The 21,529-nt window shown below is 46.6% G+C and overlaps 1 protein-coding gene across 1 annotated transcript; it reads right to left on the bottom strand.

Annotated features, from left to right (window-relative positions):
* Positions 1 to 10,007: 10,007 nt before the first annotated feature.
* NECAP1 (NECAP endocytosis associated 1) lies at positions 10,008 to 16,746 on the bottom strand. The gene is made up of 8 exons (XM_054269927.1): positions 16,555 to 16,746; positions 15,128 to 15,228; positions 14,888 to 14,992; positions 14,415 to 14,496; positions 13,912 to 14,020; positions 13,631 to 13,817; positions 12,371 to 12,464; positions 10,008 to 12,256 (listed from the first exon to the last, which is right to left on the bottom strand). Exons 1-8 carry the CDS (start codon positions 16,650 to 16,652, stop codon positions 12,208 to 12,210), a joined length of 825 nt encoding a protein of 274 aa, XP_054125902.1. The 5' UTR covers positions 16,653 to 16,746; the 3' UTR covers positions 10,008 to 12,207.
* Positions 16,747 to 21,529: the final 4,783 nt, after the last annotated feature.

Genomic DNA, 21,529 nt, shown 5'->3' with positions numbered 1-21,529 from the left:
CCATGGAAGATTTTGAGACATAAAAGAAAAATGAGAACCTAACAACTGAAAAGGAAGTTGCACTCCTTCCCCATATCAGATTCTCAGCTGATTGGCTTCCTTTTCAAGACATTTATAGGTTTTTTTCCTCTTTTTAATTTTCTTACTTAACTATTACCCCATATTTTCAAGCGTTTCTTTGTCTGTTAGTAATTCTAACATTGCTCTCACATTTGCAGCTATCACAGGTCCTAGCCCAGTTTAACCTGCAGTCCAGAACAAAATGCATTCTGCCCAATTTGCCCCTTGTGGTTAAGCTGTGTTTGCTACATCAAACGTCACAGCTATGTCTCACTCTTCAAAGTCAGCCCCAGCTGGAAGTTAGCACTAGAACAAATCTCAGACTAGGAAATGTTCCTGTAGAAGTGAGACTGGGGAGCTGCAGCCTTAGAGCAATAAAAATAATCAGAAGGTTGATATATCCATGAAGAAACAGAAGGATCAGGCTGGAGTCAGAGAGGAGAACAAGCAAAGTGGAATTTTAAAAAGCATATGTTGATGGTGTGAGAGATTATTGACAAGAGTACACACAAAAACTTTTCTATTAAAACCAGATTCATAGCCTGTGGAAGTTCAGAGCAGTGCTTGCTTCAGGCTCCATTTCAGAGGCTGAAAAGGGATGGCTTACATTTTTCTGCCACTTTTCCAACACTGTCATTTATCTCCTTTAACTGCTTTCTGGTGAAAACCTCTGATACTATCTTGAGCAAAATGTCAGTGTTTAGTCTGATTTGAAGCTGGAGCAGATCTTGAAAGGAGACAAGGGAAATGGCAGCTGAGATACATTCTAAATCAGAAAGACTTCTGGGAACAGATGCTAATAAGTCAGGCAGGGTGAGGAGGGTTCAGTCAGCAGACAGGACTAAGGTCTGTGTTGTAAGGGACCTTCAAAGACTATTTGTCTTCTGCAGCCCACCTGCCATGGGCAAGGACATCTTTCACTACATCAGGCTGCTCAAAGCCCCTTCCAACCTGGCCCTAAACATTTTCAATTAAGGGGAATCTGCAACTTCTCTGGGCAATCTGTTCCAGCATCTCAGCACCCTCATTGTAAAGAATTTCTTCCTTATATCTAATCTAGATCTGGCTTTTTCAGTTTAAATCTATGACCCCTTATCCTACCATTACCAGTTCCATTAAAAGGTTTCTCTCCATCTTTCCTATAAGCCCCCTGTAAAAGCCTGAAAAAAGCCACAACAAGGTCTCCAAAACAACCAGAAGGAAGAAGCTGGTTAGTTTGGCTAGCCTTAAGGCAGAGCAGAATGAGATGCTCACAGCACATCCAGAGAGCACAGAGGGTAACCAGAGCAGAGCTGGAGATGAGATAGGGCAGTAGAAGAAAGAACATGCACCAGACAACAGAGAAGAACAATGTGGCAGAAGGTAAAGGGAATCTGAACACAGTTTAGGGAGAACTGCCCCTAAGAAGAGTGAGGCAGTAACTGGATGTCTTTACCAAGGATTCTTTTTGTGTCTTGTGTCCTGAGCTAACTTTATTTCACCTTTAGGTATTGTGTGCAAAGAGGGTGACTTTCACACAAGAATAAGAACAGCTACAGGAGAGAAACCTGGTCCCTCAAGCAAGCATGCTGCCTGCTTCTCTTTCCAACATCCTTCCAGCACTATCCTCTGTCTTCAGTCTTGGCCCTCTCACTGGAATTAAGCCTCCCTAAGTCTCTGCTGAAATCTACTTCAGCCCTCAAAATTCTTGTTGAGAATTCAGAGCAATCCTCTACATACTTCCCCCTGTCCCCACCCAACCAAGCCTCAGCAGACTCAGTCTCATGGGAAAAAGGCTTACTTCCTTGCAGAGTTTCAAGATTTCCACTGTGAAGAAACAGGAAACCCAACCAGCAGACAGAGAAGGAAGTTACAGAGCAGCTTCATGCACTTTTTCCGCTGAAACACGTCTCCAAACACAGCCAATGAATTTCAAATGCAAATTCAGGCTCTAGCTGCTCTTTTTATTAGATTGCATTAGACTGCACTTAAGCATCAGTAGACAGCTCAATTCTTCTTTGTCAGCCATCAGAGTTGTTGCTTGTTATCAAAATTCAACCCTGAATCATACTTCCACGGGACGCAGTGCTGAGCCAAGGTGTAACAACAATCACATGATATTCCTGAAAAATTTGTCCTTTGAATTTCATACACACTGATGGCATGTAAATGAGTGGGAGATAGAAACAACTGGACCCTGCAGTTAGTTGTGGTGCTGAAAAAATAATTTAAAAAAAAAATCTTGCTTAAAAACCCCCAAAACTCGTGCTTTGCTTCCTTGCATTCTCACTGCTCTTCCTCAGTAACTCCATTCCCCCTCTTCCTGTGCTCTGCTCACTCCCTTGTCCTCCCACAATACTTGTGTTTCCCTACAGATCTTTCAGCTCAGCCCTACCCCACACTGCCGAGTGTCTCCCATGCTCTCAGGCCCCAAGTGCCTCACAAGCCCCAGCTCCTTTCTGGGACTCTCCCAGTTCTGCTTTCCCTCCTCACTCGTGCTCCAGCTCCTGGTTGCTCTGCAAGCTCCGTGGCCACCCTTTGTCCCTGACCCAAAGAGAAGGCAGCAGAGGCGCTAAAGCTCTTTCTCCCCAGCCTGTCAGTGAAGCTGAATAAGGTGGTACCTGCAAGCCTTCCACCCCACAGGCAGCAGCATCCAATTTAGCAAGCAGGTCCATGTGAGCAGAGGAAACTGTGCCATTGCACATGCCTTACACTTATTTTGAAAATCCAGCTGAACCTGAGGAGTTAAATTCAAATTTATAGGCAAAGAGTAGGACCGGCATCCTAAAGCTGTGACCCCACACATTCCAAAAGAAATCCCATTTTTTAATTTGCCACAGCTGTGGTGGATGCTGCAGGGAAGTGACACACTTCTTACAAGCCAGTTTGAACACAGAGGGGCAGCTGAGAGAATTGAGCTGAAGGCTGTGAATCATCACAAGTGACATGAAGGTTACACAGGGAAATCACATTGGCCACCCAAATACCTAGACCCTCTTCAGAAGATTCGACAACAGACAAAATGAAGCTGACATGACTAAAATGATTTCCCAAAGGGATTATCAATATGTATTTTTCAACAAGCTGACCTTGCAGCCAAATGAGGAAAATTTAAATGAGTGTGACCTCCAGTAAGTGCAAAACCATAACAAAGCAGAAGTGTCAGAGCTTCCTCAAACCCTTTATATTTGATATACTGCTGTGAGGGCAGGTGAAGAGCAGGGTATAAAATAAGCAGTCAGAGGGAAGAAGCACATCAAAGCAAAGCTAAAATAATTATTTGTCACAATGGAACAAACTGGTGACATTCACACACCAGAACCCTGCTTTGTGGAGGACTAAACCAAAGGATCTGTCCAAAATAAAATACTGATTGTGCAAAATGTATGGAATTAGCAGGCCTGGGCAGGAGATGGTCCCATTGATTCTCAGGAAATTCAAAGTGAAACAGTTGCTAATATCAGGGGGTCACCTTTTGCCTTAAACTATCTTTTTATCAGCAAATCTCAGACTGAGGGGGAACATATCAAAGAAGGAGAAGGGGAGAAGTCTCAGGGAGATTTAGAAAGTTAAAGGTTTGACATCTCTAGTGGTCAGGTTAATATAACAAAAGAATTAATGGATAGACACGTGTGTAAGTATGATGGACTTTGGGGAAAGTCAATATAACCCTTGTAAAGAAATCCTGCCTGTTGTGGGTCTTTGCCTACAGTCCTGGCATCACCTACTCTTATGGCACTTGTAGCTAGCACAGACTTCCAAGTCACTTAGATAAAAGCCTAAACCAAATCCAGGCTTTACATCCCTGCACCTGGGTGAGAAGAGCACCAGAAGTGAATATATGCCACCTTCTTGGTCCTCCCTCCCCACATCACCTTGCTCCTTTTCAGGGATTAAGGCTATGGAGCAGAGCAGCCAAGGGAAGAGCATAAAAATGCACTGGAACATGGAGAATGAGGACCCAAGGCCTGACACTGAGCAGTAATAAGGGATGTCAAATAACAAATCAAAGGAATTCAGGCAGCCAGAGCTCCTTGAGAGCTCCTGAGGGATTTGGCTGTTTAGAGAGAGTCTAGCAATAGGTGATCTCATTGTGTACCCTGCTGCATGGAACTGGTAAGGGAGGGAGGGGAGGGGTAGGACGCTGCAGTTCATACTGCTCCAGGGGACAGTGTGGGAGCACAGCAGACTCCTGGGATCTGAGAGAAAGGTACCCTAGGCCCTTCTCTGCCAAGGCTGACACAGGCCAGAGCTGCAGGGAGAAGAGACCTCTTCTGGAAGACAGTCAAACCCTCTAATGACACAAGGTTAATCAGGTTTCCATACAGGTTGCTAAGAGACCAAGGAAAAAAATGGCTTCTATGGGGCTGTGAAAGCACAGGAAAAAGACATTGGAGCATTTGAAGAGGAAACAGGGAAGTACTGAATGGACAGTGGGAAAGGGGAGTGAGAGCAATGAGTGGGATGGATGAAACAGAAGGTAGCACTGTAAAGCCACACAAGTTTCTGGCAGGGGGCAGCACCTCACCGCAGGCAGGCCTGAGTCGGCAGAAAGACAACGCTACGGTTACAGTACTGTGCATAACACAGGGGAACAAAAGAAAAGTAGGAGTGATGAAAAGAAATGTTCCTCCCCAGAACAGCTTGTGCATTTCTCCCCTGGCCATATCTCTGCCAAATTTTAGTAAGTGCTGAGGATTTCAAGCAGAAGAGATCATGTCCCAAAGTTACCTGAGCTGAGGGAGCTCAAACTCAGTGCAAATTGCAAAGGGAAAATCATGTGCCCACTCTAGTGTGATGATAGGTTACCAAAATCCATCAGGTGTAAGAGAAGGAATAAGAGAAGGAAGAACATGATCCAGAGAATCTTCAAAGAGACAAGAAGCCCCAGTATGCCCCTTTACATGTAGCATTAACAGAGAATTTTCTTCAGAAGAGCAAAACTATGTTTTATTTCTTTATTTCCCCCAATTTACAGATTACCAAGTCAAAGCCAACAGAGGGCACATTCAGATGCAGTTACCTCAGAGCTTTGTTTTATGCCATTACTGCAACATTGCACTTTTGTCTCCTTCCTCTTTTGGATCTGAGTCATAAGTCTCAAGGCTATGTTGGAGATCAGAACCAGATACTGCAATTGCTTGCCACAGTATCATATCTGACTTCAAACCTGGGCCAGATCCAAGTCCTGCTCAGACCCCAGTGGCTGTTTTCAGAGGTGGGACTGTGGCATTTATCTCCTTAGAGTGGGCATTTGGAATTCACATGCACAAGTTGTGGCCACATAACACCTCTCCACAGAAGCAATTCTTCATGCTTCATTTCCAGTTCTAAGGATTGCACAGATCTCCACAGCCTTGAATTCTGCTTGGCTACTCTCTGCCCAGTGAGGTGAATGCCTGTGATCTCCCTCTCTTGAAGGGGGAATGGGGGGAGTGGAAAGAAAAGCAAAAAACTGGAAAATAACCACAGTCACCAAGCAGGTATGGAGCTGTCACATAAGTTTACCCAGACTCATGCTATGAGTTCCACCTTAGGGTCACTCTTATTGGAACTTAAACTGCTTCCCTCCACATCCTCTGCATGCATGTATGTGGAAGGCAGTAAGAAACATTCTCATAGGGAGGTTCTGGGGTGAGCTGTACTGGTTAGGCTGTCCCAGCAGGTGCTACTGGAATGGCAGCACAAACCTCCCTGGCCCTGCAGAACTCCCTCACCCCCTCCTATCCTCAAGGGTGGATTTATCAGGAAGATTGCAAGCCTGTGCTGCCCCTTACCCTGTAGCCAAGATGGCCCTGCAGGCCATTTGCAGCCTCCCAGCCCAACCTGTGACAGCCAGCAGCGAGGTGATGGGACATCACCTGCCTGCAGGTGTCCAGTCAGGATGGGACAAACAAAAGCCATCTAGTAACAGCCATAGAGAGCTGAACTAAATCCAGGGAGTACAGTCAGCTCAACCAAACAGTCCTTGGCACCTCATCAATGAAACGTGATGGGAAAGTTTTAATGCCAGGCAGGAAGGCCCCAAGCTTTGGGGCTTAACCATATGCAGGAACCTCCTCATGACACAGATGTCAACACTGTCAGAGGTGGAAAGGCAAATTTATTTTTTTTTGGAAGAGCACACGCTTCAGGTGCCTGTGTCAGCCACTTTTACTATGCCAGGACACTGAAGTCAGCACAGGGAAGCAAAGGGTGGCCAAATGGCACTCTAGGGTGCCAGCCTCCAGCACAGGGCTGGCACTGACCCAGAGGCCAAAGGGCCCCTGCTGCTGACTCCCTGCTGGCTGGGACTGACAAAGAGGACAAAGTGCTCCTCGAGGTGTCTTAGACTCTGCCTCCAGATCACAGTTATTTGCCTATTTAGCATTTTAAGACTGGACAGGACAGGCTCAGCACATCATCCTGCTCTTCACAGAGCCTCTGAGGTGCAGGATGACTGTCAGATCAGTGTTCCTTTTCACTGACCAACAGCCCATGTCAGACATCTCACACACTGCTGGCCCAGCGTGGGTCCCTCCACAGCACAGCTGAGCACAAAAGTTGTGCTAGGAAATATTTCAGACTGGAGGTATCTTGTTCAAACCCTGCTCAAATCAGGACTACTTTTGGAGCTAGACCAGGGTACCCAGGACAGGTTATCTGCCTACAGTAACCCTGTTTCTGTATGAAATGTATCACTTAAGGGCTTTTCCTGCTTTTCTACCCAAAAAAGAGTGATTTTCAAGCACATTTTGTACATGTACCCATGGTATTGACTTCAGCTTTAGATACTGGTCACAGCAGCCCCTAAGTCTGGGCCAGACATACAGCTGTGTCTATACTCTCTTAGCATATATTCTCCAAAGAAAATGCTCTCCTATCCCTTCTCTCTCACTTGAATTCAGCTCTTTGTCCCTGCCAGCTAATCAAAAGAATGGTTTGTGTAGCACTACCAGCATAGCATCTCACACCTCTTTGAACAGTTTGCTTAACACCATAAACAGGGACTCATGAACAAGTGCTTAGCCACCCCTTTTTAAGTTAGGCCCAAAGGAATGGAACTTCTCCTAGTTTTTTTAAAGACAACAGACATCCATACCTGTATGCACACTGACCACAAGAGGGGATGCATGCCTGCCCTGGCACAGCTCAGCTCCAAGCCCTACATTACTGTGTTTGTGCAGGAGGGCACCGAAGCACAGAGGGCAGTAGAATAGCAGGACACAGCTACATTTGGAAGCACCAGCTCCACCACTAAACTATCAAACTACAAATCACCAGCTGCGATTTCTTTTCAGAGAGCACCCCACCGGTGCTAGCCAGATCTCAGGTGATGTCTGCTTGCATCCCACCTGCCACCCTCTCGACTGCTGGGCGCCCAGCCAGCCCCTGGAGACGGAGCCCAGGGATTGCGGGAAAGCCCGCAACAAAGGGATCGGGCAGCAGATGGCAGCACACGGCCACGGCTGAGGCTGAGCTCGGCGCCTGCTCGCGGCGGGCACCAGCCCAGCCTCGGCAGGGCAGGGAGCGCCGCGCCTCTGTGCATGCCGAACGCACAAGGCTCCACACAAAGGCTGCAAGTTACAGGCGGCTCCCTCCTTCAGGGAATGTCTCTCCAAACTGCTTCAAGGCTTGAAAGCTGCCCCTACCTCTACCTCAACATGCAGGAGCTGCCATCCTACAATGCCTGGGAAAGAAAAGGGACAGCAGGCCATTCGTTGCAAGTCACCTGCCTGGCCTGCCCCAAACACAAGTGATGCAAGAAGCGCACCCCAGGATCCCAGCAGTGACTGGAAATCATAGCTCTGGTCAGGAGTCACTACACAACCCAGCTGTTGCTGGCTGATCTTCCTAGGCTCAGCTTCAAGGAATGTCCATCATAGCCCCAGCTCTGGATACAGCTATAGGAAATGGCAGGTGGCAAAATTAAGCTGTCATCCTGCAATGTGCTTTCCCTGACTGTTAGCATGGACAGAACTATTGTCAGTAACAGTCTGCAGAGTGAGAGTCTATTGTTCACATAATGTAATGAGCACTCATCAGATTACCTGGACCTGGAGGCATTACAATGGGTGTTAACCACTTGTGTTCAGAGTGCTCTGCTTATTGTATACATTAACAGCCCTGTTATTCCTCCTCCTAGAACCTTGTAGGTTTATGCTGATTTAGCAGGAGGAGGTCAGACTCAGATCCTTTTACCTCATTATCAAAGCTCAGGAAGACTTTGGGGGTTTTGGTTTCCTGTTTGGTTTTTGTTTGATTTCCTACAATGTACAGCCCTTCTCCATTTCTTCAGGAGTCCAAACACAGCATGAAGGCTTTGTGAAATCTGGCAGGTTTGTGTCTGCAATCCATATTGTGTGGCTGTGGTAAGAACAGTTGCTGCACGGCTCTGAGACACAAAGTCACAGAACACAGAACATAATTAAAGGGAGAAGGGCCAGGGAAATACACTCATCACACCTCAACTATAGCTCCCTCAGAAGTATTGACAACCAAAAACCAGACAAAACTGGGATCTTCCCTTTGACACTTGTTTCCTATTTCTTTCTATGTGCTACAGTCTGTCTCCCAACTGGAAGAAAGGGAAAACTTGCAGAGGACTCGGCAAGCTGTGCATTCTAGCAGGTCTTGCTGTGAAGAAAGGCATGGGGCCTGGGAAGATCTCCACACATGACTAAGCTCTCCTCCATGAACTGTTTCCCAGTCTTCTGTGCTTCTTTATGCACAAACAGGAAAATATCCCAGCACTTCCCTTAGGTGAATTTCATCTGAAAATTCTCCTGCTCTGGAGAAAGACCCTTTTAGGCTTCTCAACTCTTTCTGCTGCAATTACCTACTGAAAGGTCTGAGAAGCTCTACCCTAGCTTATGGGTAAAATGCTACATCTTGTCCCTGCCAGGACCTATACAACATACTAATCCTATTTATGAAAATAAGGTAAAAGTTTTGGTCCTAGAGCTGAAAAAATGTCTTTTTTCCCCAGCCACTACAGATACTAGAATGCTTGACAATTCAAACAGCTGACTTAATAGGTTAAGATTTCTTATCTTTACCCAGGCCACAAGACTTGTGTTGTACTTCCAACACAGCCATATACACAGCTTTGCTCTCTGCCAGAGGAACATGGAGCAAGCATGCTGTGCAAGATGGCTGCAAGCAGGCTTGACAGAACAATGTCAGGGCCCTGAACATATTCACCTCCTGGGGGATTGGCTGGACTCAGGTCCAGCTTAAGTAATAGAGGTGTTTGGCTTTGAGAAACCTCAGCAACATGGGCCTTATCACAGCTAAGTGGACCCTTGGACCCTGCCTGAGCTAGCACAGCCATGCCTGGCCATGTCCCCTGCTATCTAAATCCTCATTCTGACCTGCTCTGATCTTTGTGCTTAGGTACTTCGGGACTGCTCCTCTGCTGGTGAGGCCACTGCCCCTTCCTGCCCTGCTGTGACCCATCTTCCTGCTTCCTCTCTTTCCAGACAGCCTGTCCTTGCTGCCCCTAACAAAGGGCCCACTTGGCTCACCTTGATCATCTGTAATAGGCACAGACCATTTTCCATCTACCAGCACAGAAAGAATAATTTCTGAAAATATCTGCAGGCTGTAGAAGCCTTTAATGTCTGAGATGCTAAATATCAGGACCACTAAGTCTTCTCACTTGCATGCTTTATCCACACTCTTACCAAGTCCCACAGGAACCTACACTCAGGCCTGTTTCCACGCTGTTGATTTGAGTTTGGTATTGTGGGAGTCTTTTGCCATATGTGGAACAGCTGTACCATTTTTGTGTCCTTTTTCCACACTCCTACCTCTTTGCCCAGACAGAGCCTGAACCCATCACTCCTGAAGTTGCTCTTGTTCAGTCTGCAGGCCACAACAGATATGCAGAAGGATAAGTAGGCTGTGAGGATCTTGCTGGAGACATGAAGACCTTCAACCGAGAGGCTTCCAATGGAAAAACAATTTGACAACTTAGAAGACTCATGACATTTTTCACCCCAGTGTTACTTGTTTAATTACCATTTGCACCAGTACATCGTATGCTTTATATACATATATCTTTAATTTTTGCTTCTTCAGCTTTTCAAATACATAATATATTATCTCCAGAATACTAAGACAATACAGAAGAGGCTCCTAGTTCATTGTTAATTGGTGCCACCAACTTCCTTGGTTGGGGAACTGATACATAGTTGAAATGACAGGACCTCACAAGGATGTGAGCAAACAAAGAGGAGACAAAGAAAACAAAATGCCAACCCAGGAGTCTGTGATGTTGCTTGTAGACTACAGCCATCCACAAGTTCAGGAGGCAAGGAGCTGAAGTACAGTGAGACTGCAGGAGTGACTATGAAGGCAGGGGAGGGCTGGCAGGGGGAAACACCAAGAGAACCAGGGAATCGGGGTTAAATGACTACTTAAAATACATCCAAGAGCAGTCTGGTCCCCACTTCCACAAGTGGAACTGCAGCAGCTTTAGAGCTATTTCAAGAATGTTGCTTCCCAGAGGGATGGTCTAAGTGGAACTGTCTCCAAAATGCCCTCACTGTAGCCAGACAAAAATGACAAAAGACCTTTGCCAATACAAGGTGCAAAACTACTCTTTTAAAAGCCTCACCAGAAAATTTTTGCCCAAAGGGAAACATTTCCTTGTGAAGGTGTGCCAGAGACACAAAAGTGTTGCTGTGTTGAGTGTTCAAAACAGGAAGAAGCCTTCCAGCAAAGCACCAATGCCCTAGTGTTCCAGGAACTGGGTACAACCAAGAGTTACTGAGACCAACTTCCCAGCCAGTTGGGAGGTTTTGGCTTCTGTGCCAGCATGAAGGGTAGCAGTTCAGCAGTGTGAGCTTTCCAGCCTGCCCTGTGAGTTTGCCCACAGTAATCAACAGACTTACAGCCCAGATCACACCCACAGCTGCTGAAGACAAAGTAGTGTCCACACTGCCTCAGGAAACTCTCCCAAAGAAAAAAGTAGGAAGTCGTGGCTTTTTACTTCTTTCTAACTCCCTTAACCACACAGGAAATAGAGGGGGCCTGGACACATTAAAAATAAAAATATAAGTTCCAATAATGAGCTCACATCCCTTTTCTTCTGGATTCAGAAGTAAAATCATAATAAGGAACAGAGGTGGGAGAATTTTGCTCGCACAGATCTCAGGACCAATGAGTGAGTTAAAAAGGGGAAGGGGACTGTCCCTTCATCAGAGAATAATCTATTGTCCCACCATAATTCTTATTGTAGATATGCAATACTTGAAACACAGTGCCAAGTCACAACACAAGGCCAGGGCTCAGGATAGTGATGCAGGAACATGAAATGCTGAGTGGTGGGAATCACCTGGTTGTCATCTAGTGCAAGTAACTACCAAATTGTAAAAACAGGCTTATTTTTTTTTCCTTAAAGCTATTTCCAGTTAAAATATCTCAGTGACAGTGAGGCCTTTGCCAGGGGAGAAAGGAGTTAAAATGAGAGAAGTTCCTCCAGTGAACCTTCAATCCAAAGCAGGAGCCTCAAGGGGACAGGGTGCCCACCTGGAACTACAGCGCAACAGCAGCAGCCTACTCAAGGACTTGCATGGCTCCTCCCACAGGAGCAAAGGGACATGCAGCACTACCAAGAATTGCACCAAAGATGGAAGAGCAGTGTGTGCATGGGGAGAGTCACTCCTCACCACAGATGTCATTCATCCAAGAGGGTTTTGTGTTGAGAAAAGACCTATCTCCTCAGAGGTTCCTTTTAGCAAGTGCAGCCAAATGCAGCTGTCCTCAGCACCGCACGCTGCAGTCACTACTGAAAGCAGCCACAAAAAGCAACAGCCTGGCCAGAGAAAATGTGAAGGACAAGGAACCCAGAGGCATCTACCCAGCCTCCCCCTGTATCCACTTTCTTCAAGATTCTTGCTTTCCTTGTATGGAAAGACAGGGAAAAAGAGCTAGGATGTACCATGTAATGGCCAAGTAGATGGAGGCGATAAGGCTACCTCTCTTCTCCTTGCCCATCTTGGGAGGAGTCTCTATGCTCTCTTTAGGTTCAGTGGGATCAAAAATACTAAGTTTAAGTGAAGGTCTGATCTAAAAATGAAGGATTGTCCCAATTTGATTGAAGACTAGAGAGGTTTGTGCCCTCTCTGATCCCATTTGGTGCCTCTAGGTCATCAATTTGTCCCATTCCACTGCTTTGATCATTCAGAACTGGACCCAGTTGGACTGCTGAGGAGCCTGATTGGGAACAGCACTGAAACAAAAAAAGGAAAATCAAATGAGCAGATGCAGTAAGACTTCTTAATTCTGGTTCTTCCCACACCCATCAGGACACTACCCTTCTTGTGTTCCATTCATCACAGTTTACCTGGATGCAGTGCTGAAGTCTCCCCAGAGGTCTGTGGTAGCTGATACTGGTGCCTTGGATGCAGCTGCAGGAGCATCTAAATCTAAAAGAATATCTAAGGCAAAAGAGAAAGAGAGAAAAAATACATCAGCTTATCCAGAAAATCCTGCAGGCATTTCAACTGTCTCGTTAAACAAACTCCTGGATGCAGGGCAGAAAATCTTTGAAGGGACTCCAGCTTTCCCTGCAGAAGTCAGACTTTTTGAGGGGCTTGTTATAACAGCATCTCCTTTTGCTGAATGTGCACACCTTCAGCTGACATTGACCTCCAGCAAGGGTACATTGTCTTCAGGAACTATTCAGTCTCCACTCTGCACACCACCTGACACATTTGTCACTTATTACCTCTCCCAGCAGACATAAGGCTCACTCAACCCAAGCTCAGCAATCACAACAGCTGCCAAACAGGCACCACCTTAACAGCACAAACCACACACTGGGACCACATGAGCCCTACTCAGAAGTTAATGTTTATTCTCACTCAAACCCGTGGACAGCACTGCTGAAGTCTCTGCCTTCACAAAGGGATCATCAGCTCTCCAGACACCTCAGCATGGTCACACTTTAAACACAGCCTCCAGAAGACCGCAGCAACCTCTTTGTTACAGTAACACAGGATGATTTAAGTTGGAATGGACCTCCAAAGATCATCTCATCTAGTCCCACTGCCATGCCATAAGCAGGGACAGCTTGCGCTAAATCAGGTTACTCAAAGTCCTGTTCAATCTGGTCTTGAACACTTCAAATGAAGGAGTATCCATTCCTTCTCTGGGCAACCTGTTCCAGGGCTTCACCATTCTCATGGTAAAAATTTCTTCTTTATATCCAATCTAAATCTACCCTCTTTCAGTTTAAGCCTCTACCCTTTGCCCTGTCACTCCAAGCCATGGTAAGAAGTCTTTCTCCATCTTTCTTACAAGCTCTCTTTACATAGTGAAACATCTCCCCAGAGCCTTGTCCTCTCCAGGCTAAACAATCCCAACTCTCAGTCTTTCTTCACAGGAGAGTTGGTCCAGCCTTCTGACCATTCCCATGGCCTTCCTCTGGACCCAGTACAGGTCCACATCCTTCTAGCACTGGGGACACTGGAGCTGACAGGGAGACCAAAATCCTTGGGACACACCATGTCTCAGAGGGCACAGCTGGCACTAGGTTGAACACAGTTTACTGAAGCAGCACCTGCTGGTGTGTTACATCAGCAGGCTCAGTGCTAAGGTTTACCTGCACTGCTCGCATTACTGGATTTCTGCACAGGTGGTGGTGTGACATGGTTGGCAATGGCTGTGGAGGAAGGGGGAGGTATAGGAGGGACTGCAATTTTGCCTCCTGGTGGGGGTGGCAGCAGGCTTAGGCCCCCTGATCCAGACACACGGGGCTTGGCTGCTCCTCCTTTCTTTGAGGTCATGTTCTGCATTGGAAAAAAAAAAAAAAAAAAGAAAGTGTAAAGAAGCGTCTCAATTGGCACATCCACACAAAGAAGCAGGGGTAACTGGTCTGCTTACCCCAATATTTAGTTTGATGGTCTGCCCTTCCTTAAACCCTAAGTCTAATTTGGGACGTGTGTCAGCTTCCTGGGACTCCTTGGAGATTTCAGTCTCCTGCTTCACCCACCTAAAAAGAAGAGAGTAAAACATGAGACCCTGTGGCAAAAAGGTTTTAGAAAAATGTGTGGTTTCTCTCTCCATCCCACCAAACCACTGTGCCTTGTCAAACCACCTACCTCCCTACTCCTGGTGTCACACAGCACAAAGCTGGGACCACCACAAACCCATGAAGCTGTTTAACACTGCACCTGGAGCATCACAGGACCTAAGCTTAAGACTTACAGATCTGACCTGCAAGGGCTGTCAGCTTGCATGACCACCTGCAGCACACACAAGTGTCCCTTGCCAGAGCAGGGCTTCAGGGCCACCCCAAGGAAACCTGTGCTAAATGAACATGCACCACCACCCACCATGTTCTACAGGCCAGAGGAAAAAGAGCATTCCAGAAAAGCAAAACTCACTTGAAGTGATCCTGCAAAGAGACGTTGAAGTCAAAAGCATCACCCCGATCTGTGAAGCCAATGCCTATAAAAGCACTTCGTCCTAGCAAGGAGACAGGAGTCGTCACTGGAGGTGCCCTGCAACTGGGCCACAAATCCCTCTGCTTGTCCTAAACCCCTCTGTGCTAACTCTCACTGACACACCTGCAGATGGAAGTCAGCAGCTCACAGAAGTTCATTGTCCCAGCCTTCAGGATGCACCCTTCTTCCTACAGAGTGTGCTTGGAAACCAAATGTTCCTTCCCAGCCCAGCCCCTGGGCTCTGTGCAATGTAGAGAACCTCCTCTGCTTACCCTGTCCTCAGACCCCTCCAGGCACACCACCTGGCCTTTCCAGCATTCCCAACACCATTTTCATCCTCCTGGCACACTCCCAGCTCCACCTGGGTCTCCTCCACCCCTAGCACTTGGCACTTACATTGGCCCCCAACTCACCAGTCCCATCCTGAATTCGAATGACAAAGTAGCGGCTGGAATCTGCCACAGTCTCCACTGCAATGCCAGGGTATTGATCTATAGGAGCCTGGGCAAAAAGTTCTCCTGCAGACAAAGAATCAGGTGTTAAGAAGAGAAACCCTTTCCTAAAGTGTGGCCAGGGCCACCATGCACAGCTCTGGGCAGGCTTAGGGGCAACAATCTCAGTCACAGCCTTGGGGGGCACAGCTTTTCCCTTACCTGAAACCTTATCCTCCAGTTTTATGTAAGCGGTTTTGCCTTTGGAGGTGACACGAAGCCGCCCTGTCCAGTCTGGATGGTCCAGTTTCCAGTCAGACGCCCTGAAAGGAAGAGCAGCTGAACACTGACCACAGACAACCTCCTCAGTTCTGCCCAGCCACCTCAGCAGAAGTCTCTGCCCCCAGTCCCTCAAGCCCTGCAGCTGCCTCATGCCACCTTCCTCCCCAAAAAACACATGGGGTCTCAGCTCCTCTCTTGCTGCTGCCAGCTGACACACGGCTCTGACATCTCTGGGCAAAGGGAAAGAGTCACAGTCCAGAGAGCATCAACTCCTCACCCTTATAAGTTTGCAAAAAAGGGGAGAGAGAAGCACAGAAACTCACTTGAACAGGAAATCCCCAAAAGCAACTTGTGAGCATTGGGAAGACCCCAAAAATTAATTCATAACGTGCTGAAAAGACACTCCATTATTCTACCCTGTGGTTGTAAAATAACACTGAGTACTTCATAGCCTAGAGGCAGCTGACTTACACTAGGCAAAACACACACACATTTTGACTGACCCATCATACTCTGCCACAGGCTCTTGTGAAGGAAAAAAAAAAAAAAAAAATGGAAAGTGAGAAAAAACCCAACCTACAGCATCACAGAATATTGTGAGTTGGAAGGGACCCATGAGGATCACTGAATCCAGCTCCTGGCTCTGCACAGGACACCCGAAAAATGACACCATGTGCCTGAGAGCATTGTCCAAACGCTTCCTGAACTCTAGCAGGCTTGGTGCTGTAAAATCTACCGGATTTTATAACTGGAAACAAACATCCTTGGCCAGGCACAACATCTGCCTACAGTCTGTCAGGTTCAGGGAGTTCACAAACCCGCTCCTCCAGCAGGTCTGTGGGCACATCTTACAAACGCACACTCTGCTGCTTCTGCCTGACCAGAGAAGGCATTTCTAACTGCTGGTTCTGCAGCCTCTTCTTAAAAATCACCCCGAATTCCTCCTGCTTTCCTCCCAGCCACTGCTAGAGCTACCAGGCCAAATCCAACGTGCCGTTACAGCACATCAGTCCCATCCCAGGATCCCGGGAGCAGCCGTGAGCTCTGCCGGGAACAACAGGCTGCCCCTCGCCTCCTGCCGCTGATGAACAGAGCAGCCCCTGCTCCCGCACAGCGCGGAGCGGAGGCTCCCCTGCCTTCAGGCGCTCACCACCTGCCACAAGAGGCAATTCCAGCCGGCGGCTCCTCCGGAGCTCGGCAGGAGGGGGCTCAGGGCATGGCCAGACCCACTCGCGGCCACAGGACACGGCTTTCCCAAGGGACGAAGCCGGGCCACGGGCACAGTCCAGCCCCGGCCGCCCTGCGGGCAGGGCCCGAGGCAAGCCGGGCCGCGCCGGAGCGATCGCGGGCGCCGCACGCTCCCTCACCTGTAGCCGCGGTTGGAGGTGCGCGGCGGGATGCGGTAGACGTTGACATCGGGCTTCACGCAGAGAACGGACTCGTACTCCAGCTCGGCCGCCGCCATGTCGGCCGCGGAGCCCGGCGAGGAGCGAGCGGCGGGAGCCTAGTGACCAGCGGCGCTGCCCACCGCCATCTTTGGTGAGGGCAGACACCGCCTGGGGGCGCCGGCGCGGCCGCGCCAGACGCGGGCCACGTCGGTGAAGCGGATGGAGCCATCTTGGGTGCTGGCAGCGGGGGCGAGAGGGCGCCATCTTGGAGCCGCCCCTGACACAGCAGCGGCGGCCGGCGCCATCTTGGGGCCTGGCAAGTGCCGCGGCGGGGCTGGCGCGGCCATGTTTGTTAGGGGCGCCATGCCCTGGAGTGTCGGGCAGCGGGATGGCGGGGGTAGCGCGGCTGGTTGTGCCGCCACACGGTATCGACCTGCTCGTCTGCATCCCCCGGGGCTGCTCCCTGCCGCCCTGGGGGGTTCAGTGCCAGTGTTCTTTCTGTGGTGCGGGGATTAGGTGGCTTTTTGGTAAAAGAGCAAGCCAAAATGGAAATGCGGCGCAGAGCACGACAGGGTTTGCCGCTGGAAGTGATGGAAATGGCAGCTGTGCAAAGCTTAGTTTCAGGAGTGGGTCTTCCCCCAAACAGGGTGTAGATAGTAGTTTATTTGTCAAAATGATAAGGCTGGCAGCATTTAAACCACTCTTTTAATGGTGGCTTCTCAGAGGAGACTGGTGTTGAAATTTAGCGCTGTGCAGCGTCCTGTGACTGAGTCTCAGAAAGTACCAGTGTTTACTCTGAAAAGTGGAAGAAAAGGCATAAGAGAAGTTTAAAAATTACATAGAGCCATGTCTGAGCATTCCATGTCAAGCACTGGAACGGGCTGCCAGGGGGATGGTGGAGTCATCATCCCTGGAGGTGTTGAGGCAAAAATAACCACTGAAACATCACTAGGTTTGAGGTTTTGGTTTGATTTTTTGTTTGTTTTGGTTCGCTTTTTTGGGGTTTTGTGCTTTTGGGGGCTTTTTGTTGGTTTTGTTGGTTTTTTCTTTTTGTTTTGGGTTTTTTGTTTGGGGTTTTGGGGTTTTTTGTTTGGTTTTTGGGGTGTGTGTTTGTTTTTGTTTTGGAGGGTTGTTTTGTTTGTTTATTTGCTTATTTTCCCGGTAGGGAAATAGCATTAGTTAATGCAGACAGAGCCATTCCCAGTCATGGCTGTCTAGTCACCATTCTTTGTTTTTTCTTGTTCTAGAACTTCTTAAGATCAAGGACCAGTACAGCATTCAGAATTCAAGAAGAAACTTACATTTACCTTTTGGATAGAGTTGCTCATTGACTTAATTTTTCATTAGAAATTCCTGCAGTGACTGCTAAATTTTTTCATTGAGCACTAATAATTTACTGGGAGTACACATCTCCGTGTACATAGTTAGGGCTGCTTTCCCAAGATCAGTGATTCACAATTAGCAGCATTAAGTTTCACCTCCCTCTTCACAGTGCTGTCATTCAGCGTGCCACAGCCCTCCTACGGTCCCTCCAGGAGGAGAGCATCTCGGATGAGGGAGTGGCAAAGGGCCAACTATTATAAGGCATGTGAGCAAAGACTCACAAGCAGCACCAGAACGCCAGGAATACATCTCCCATTCAATTCCATTGAGCAGAGAACATAACATTCTTCAGCTTGGTTCAAACAAGCATCTCTGGAGCAAAAAATATACAAAGCATTGCCAATAACCACCGAAGTTTAAATTTTTATTTATTTATTACTTTTCTTTTTTAAGGATTCATCAGAGAGGTTGAAATCTTGAAACAGAACATTTAACCTGGAGGATAGAACTGGTTAAGGACCTTCCAGCAAGGCAGGGCTTGACTGGTAGGTCCCGTGGTGGTGACCCAGCTCTGTGTCCCTCAGCCAAGAGGAGCCCATAGGAGTAAGCTCCCATCAGCACTGCCTGTCTGCGCCCGAGGAGTCCCCCTGGCAGAACGGCAGCTGAGAATGAGATGAAGCTACAGGAATTTTCCTGGCAGGCTGCTGACAGCCTGTCTGTCTATCTTTGTGGGTACAGCTCAGCTTTGGCCTGTCTTCCTTTCTCTGATTTTGTGTTGGAGGCAGCATCTGTGTCTTTCACAGACACGCTCAGGAGCAGAAGTCTGCTCTGTCACAGTTCATTTTCCAGACCAAAACCAAAATACTGGGGCTGATTCTTGTATGTCTGGGCTTTCTAATTTCTGTTAAGCAGTCTTGATTTCCCAAATTGTGAAGAGCGAGGGGGAACCCCCTTGTTAAACATTTAGAAATGCCTTGCCCTGGAAGTCTTCCTTTTTTATTGTCTTGCCACATTTTGTGCAAATCACCATTTCAGTTAACCACTTCTAACTTTTTGTCAGTCAAGTTCCTTTTTAAAAAATAGACTTTTAATACCCTAAAAAGTAAAAGGCAGATTAAAATCCTTTTGTCATGACTAGTCATGGTTTGATGAGTACAGTGCTCTGTATTTGATGAAGCAAACTGTCTCAAGCTGGGACAGAGGCTGATCTGGATTGGTAAGAATCCTAGAAATGAGATTAGCTAGGTGAACGTGCTGACCTGTAAGATATAGAAGTGGCTACAAGAGAATAACAGATCAGACATTTCACAGCAACATGGCAGGGTTTGGACTTAGAATTACTTCCAGCAAAGGTCACACTGTGTCAACAGGCAAGATGTCATTCACTTGTCTTACTGAATATAGTAAAGTATGTGTTTGTGATTATAAATCTATTAATATTTATTTTGAGCACTATTTATTTTGACAGTTTTGAGAAACTTCCTGTGGTTTGACTGTTTATTTTATGAGCAGATGATATCCAGATCTCAAAATTACATTCAAATGAGTCATTTTATCAGGGTGAAAGAACACACTTGGCACATACAGGATGCATGCAGGAAAAAAAAAATGCAGTTCCTAAAATGTCATGTGAGAGTTTTTTCAGTCACTTCAGAGACAGGACTGATGGTACTTGCTCCAACACACTGAAATAACTGCTTCACTCAGGTAGGTATCATAAACTTTTTGCTTTCCTCATCTACTTGCCATTTATTATTCTTTACTCCTGAAAACCGCTCTCCCTCCTCCAGTCCCCTTTCCATTTTCAAACCACATTGCAGCCCTTTTAGCACTCTGCAAAATATAGTGTGGGCAGTATCTTCTAATTGATTCATCAGTTTACTTTGGAGTAGGACTTGCATTACTATTTTCAGCATTCCTTGTTTCCTTGTCTTCTTCATACCATTTTCTGTAGCTGTCTGGGGAGGCAGCAGGGTTCAACTCTTGCGGCACTGTTCGCCAGTTGTCCCTCTAAAAGTTGCTTCTACATGGACCAGCGAGACCACAGGAAATGAAACAAACTTGGGAGAATTTTGAATTAAGCCTCCAGCTTTAAGTCAAGCCTTCCAGTAATATTTTTCATAGCTTTCCTTGCAGATCACCCTCACTTACAAATCTCTTAGCCGATATTACCAAAACCTGATACCAAAACCTGATCAATGACGATATTTGTTACAATTGTTTATCTCATTTTCTTCTTAGTGAAGCAGTTTGAACACTTATGCATCACTCCACTTTCAGATTGCATGTTGTGCAAGAGTGAGATTGATGATTTGAATTTTTTTAAAATAATATTTATATTTAGTCCTGCATACAACTATCTCTGGCTGGTATTTAAGTACTGGCATAACAGGTTAAAAAAGGGCCAGTTGTCTTATTTATGTCTTCTCAGTTGCTTCTGCAGGCGGTATTCACCTCTTCCCTATTCAGTTTCCTTGCATTTTGGTAACACTTTTTGGGACCTTTCAGTAATATAACTGCCTTCATCAATTCAGCAAGGGTTTAGTTAACAGGAATTTTATAGACAATTCTATTAATGCCTAAAGGATGAAGATCGAGGTGTTTTTTTTCCTCAATTCTATCTTAGCTTTGCTGGTTTTCTTCTCCTCTCTAAATTTACTAAGTCCAGGATAACTGAGCAATTAACATTTTTCCTCTACTATGGTCATAGTTTAAAATGTCACTTAAGTATGCTGTAGGTCAGCCTCATTGTCTAGCAGTAAGACAGCTCATATCTAAAATGCCTGAAGAACATTACTCTGTATTTTTATTTCTACAAGTAAATATCTGTCCTTCTTAAAGATTCATTTCTTATCTTTCATAGAATCTTAAACCATTAATGTCTTGCCTTTCTCCTGGTCAAGATAAGCTTTCCAAGGAACCAGCAGACAGCTCGGAACACATGTAAGAAAAGGAAGTGGTCACTGGCACTTCCCTAAAATACCACTTAGCCAACAGAATTTATGTCATGTCTGTTCTATTTGTAATGTTCAGAAAGTGAAGCAGGGTTATTTCAGAAACATAGACATTGTTTTCTTAACTGAAATGTACTTCACCAGTTATGCCAGAAGAAATTGCTCATTTTAAAGGAAAGAGGAACTAAAAGTGCTGATTTGCCTTTCTGAAGCAGGAAGTCAACCAGGAAACATATCTGGGGACAGCATGGCCATCTGAATATAGAGCTCCGCTTTGGAGACTAAGGAGAACCAGATGGAAATCAAAGGGATGATAGAGACAGGAGAACATAACTGTATAGAGCCCCCTGTTTAAATAGCAAGCTTACTTACAGGTTTAGCCACTATGAAAATGATGACAGTGTACAACAGGTACACTAGTAACAAATTTGTGTAGGCCAATGCCTTTGTATCCTGACAGCTCTGTACTGTCACCTGACTCAGGGATGCTACAGTAAAGGTTAGGAGAAGAATTTGGGGAGGATGATCACAGAATCACTAGGTTGGAAGAGATCTTCAAGATCAAGTCCAACCCATGCCCTAACACCTCAATTCAACCATGGCATCAAGTGCCATATACAGTCTTTTTTAAACACATCCAGGGATGGTGACTCCACCACCTCCCTGGGCAGACCATT

Source organism: Melozone crissalis, unplaced genomic scaffold (genome assembly GCF_028551555.1).
Source record: "Melozone crissalis strain CALT ecotype California unplaced genomic scaffold, PUWL_Pcris_2 ptg000008l_1, whole genome shotgun sequence".
In the NCBI taxonomy this organism is placed as follows: Eukaryota; Metazoa; Chordata; class Aves; order Passeriformes; family Passerellidae; genus Melozone; species Melozone crissalis.
Note: the sequence above shows the minus strand (reverse complement) of the source record. Positions and strands in the feature narration are given on the sequence as shown.

What these genes read in the sequence shown, in the direction of transcription:
- NECAP1 (XM_054269927.1), bottom strand. Translation starts at nt 16,652, where the DNA reads ATGGCGGCGGCCGAGCTGGAGTACGAGTCCGTTCTCTGCGTGAAGCCC. An exon ending in ACCTCCAACCGCGGCTACAG is followed by an intron (nt 15,229 to 16,554) that starts GTGAGGGAGCGT and finishes TCTTCCTTTCAG; the next exon opens with GGCGTCTGACTGGAAACTGG. An exon ending in TCGAATTCAGGATGGGACTG is followed by an intron (nt 14,497 to 14,887) that starts GTGAGTTGGGGG and finishes TCTCCTTGCTAG; the next exon opens with GACGAAGTGCTTTTATAGGC.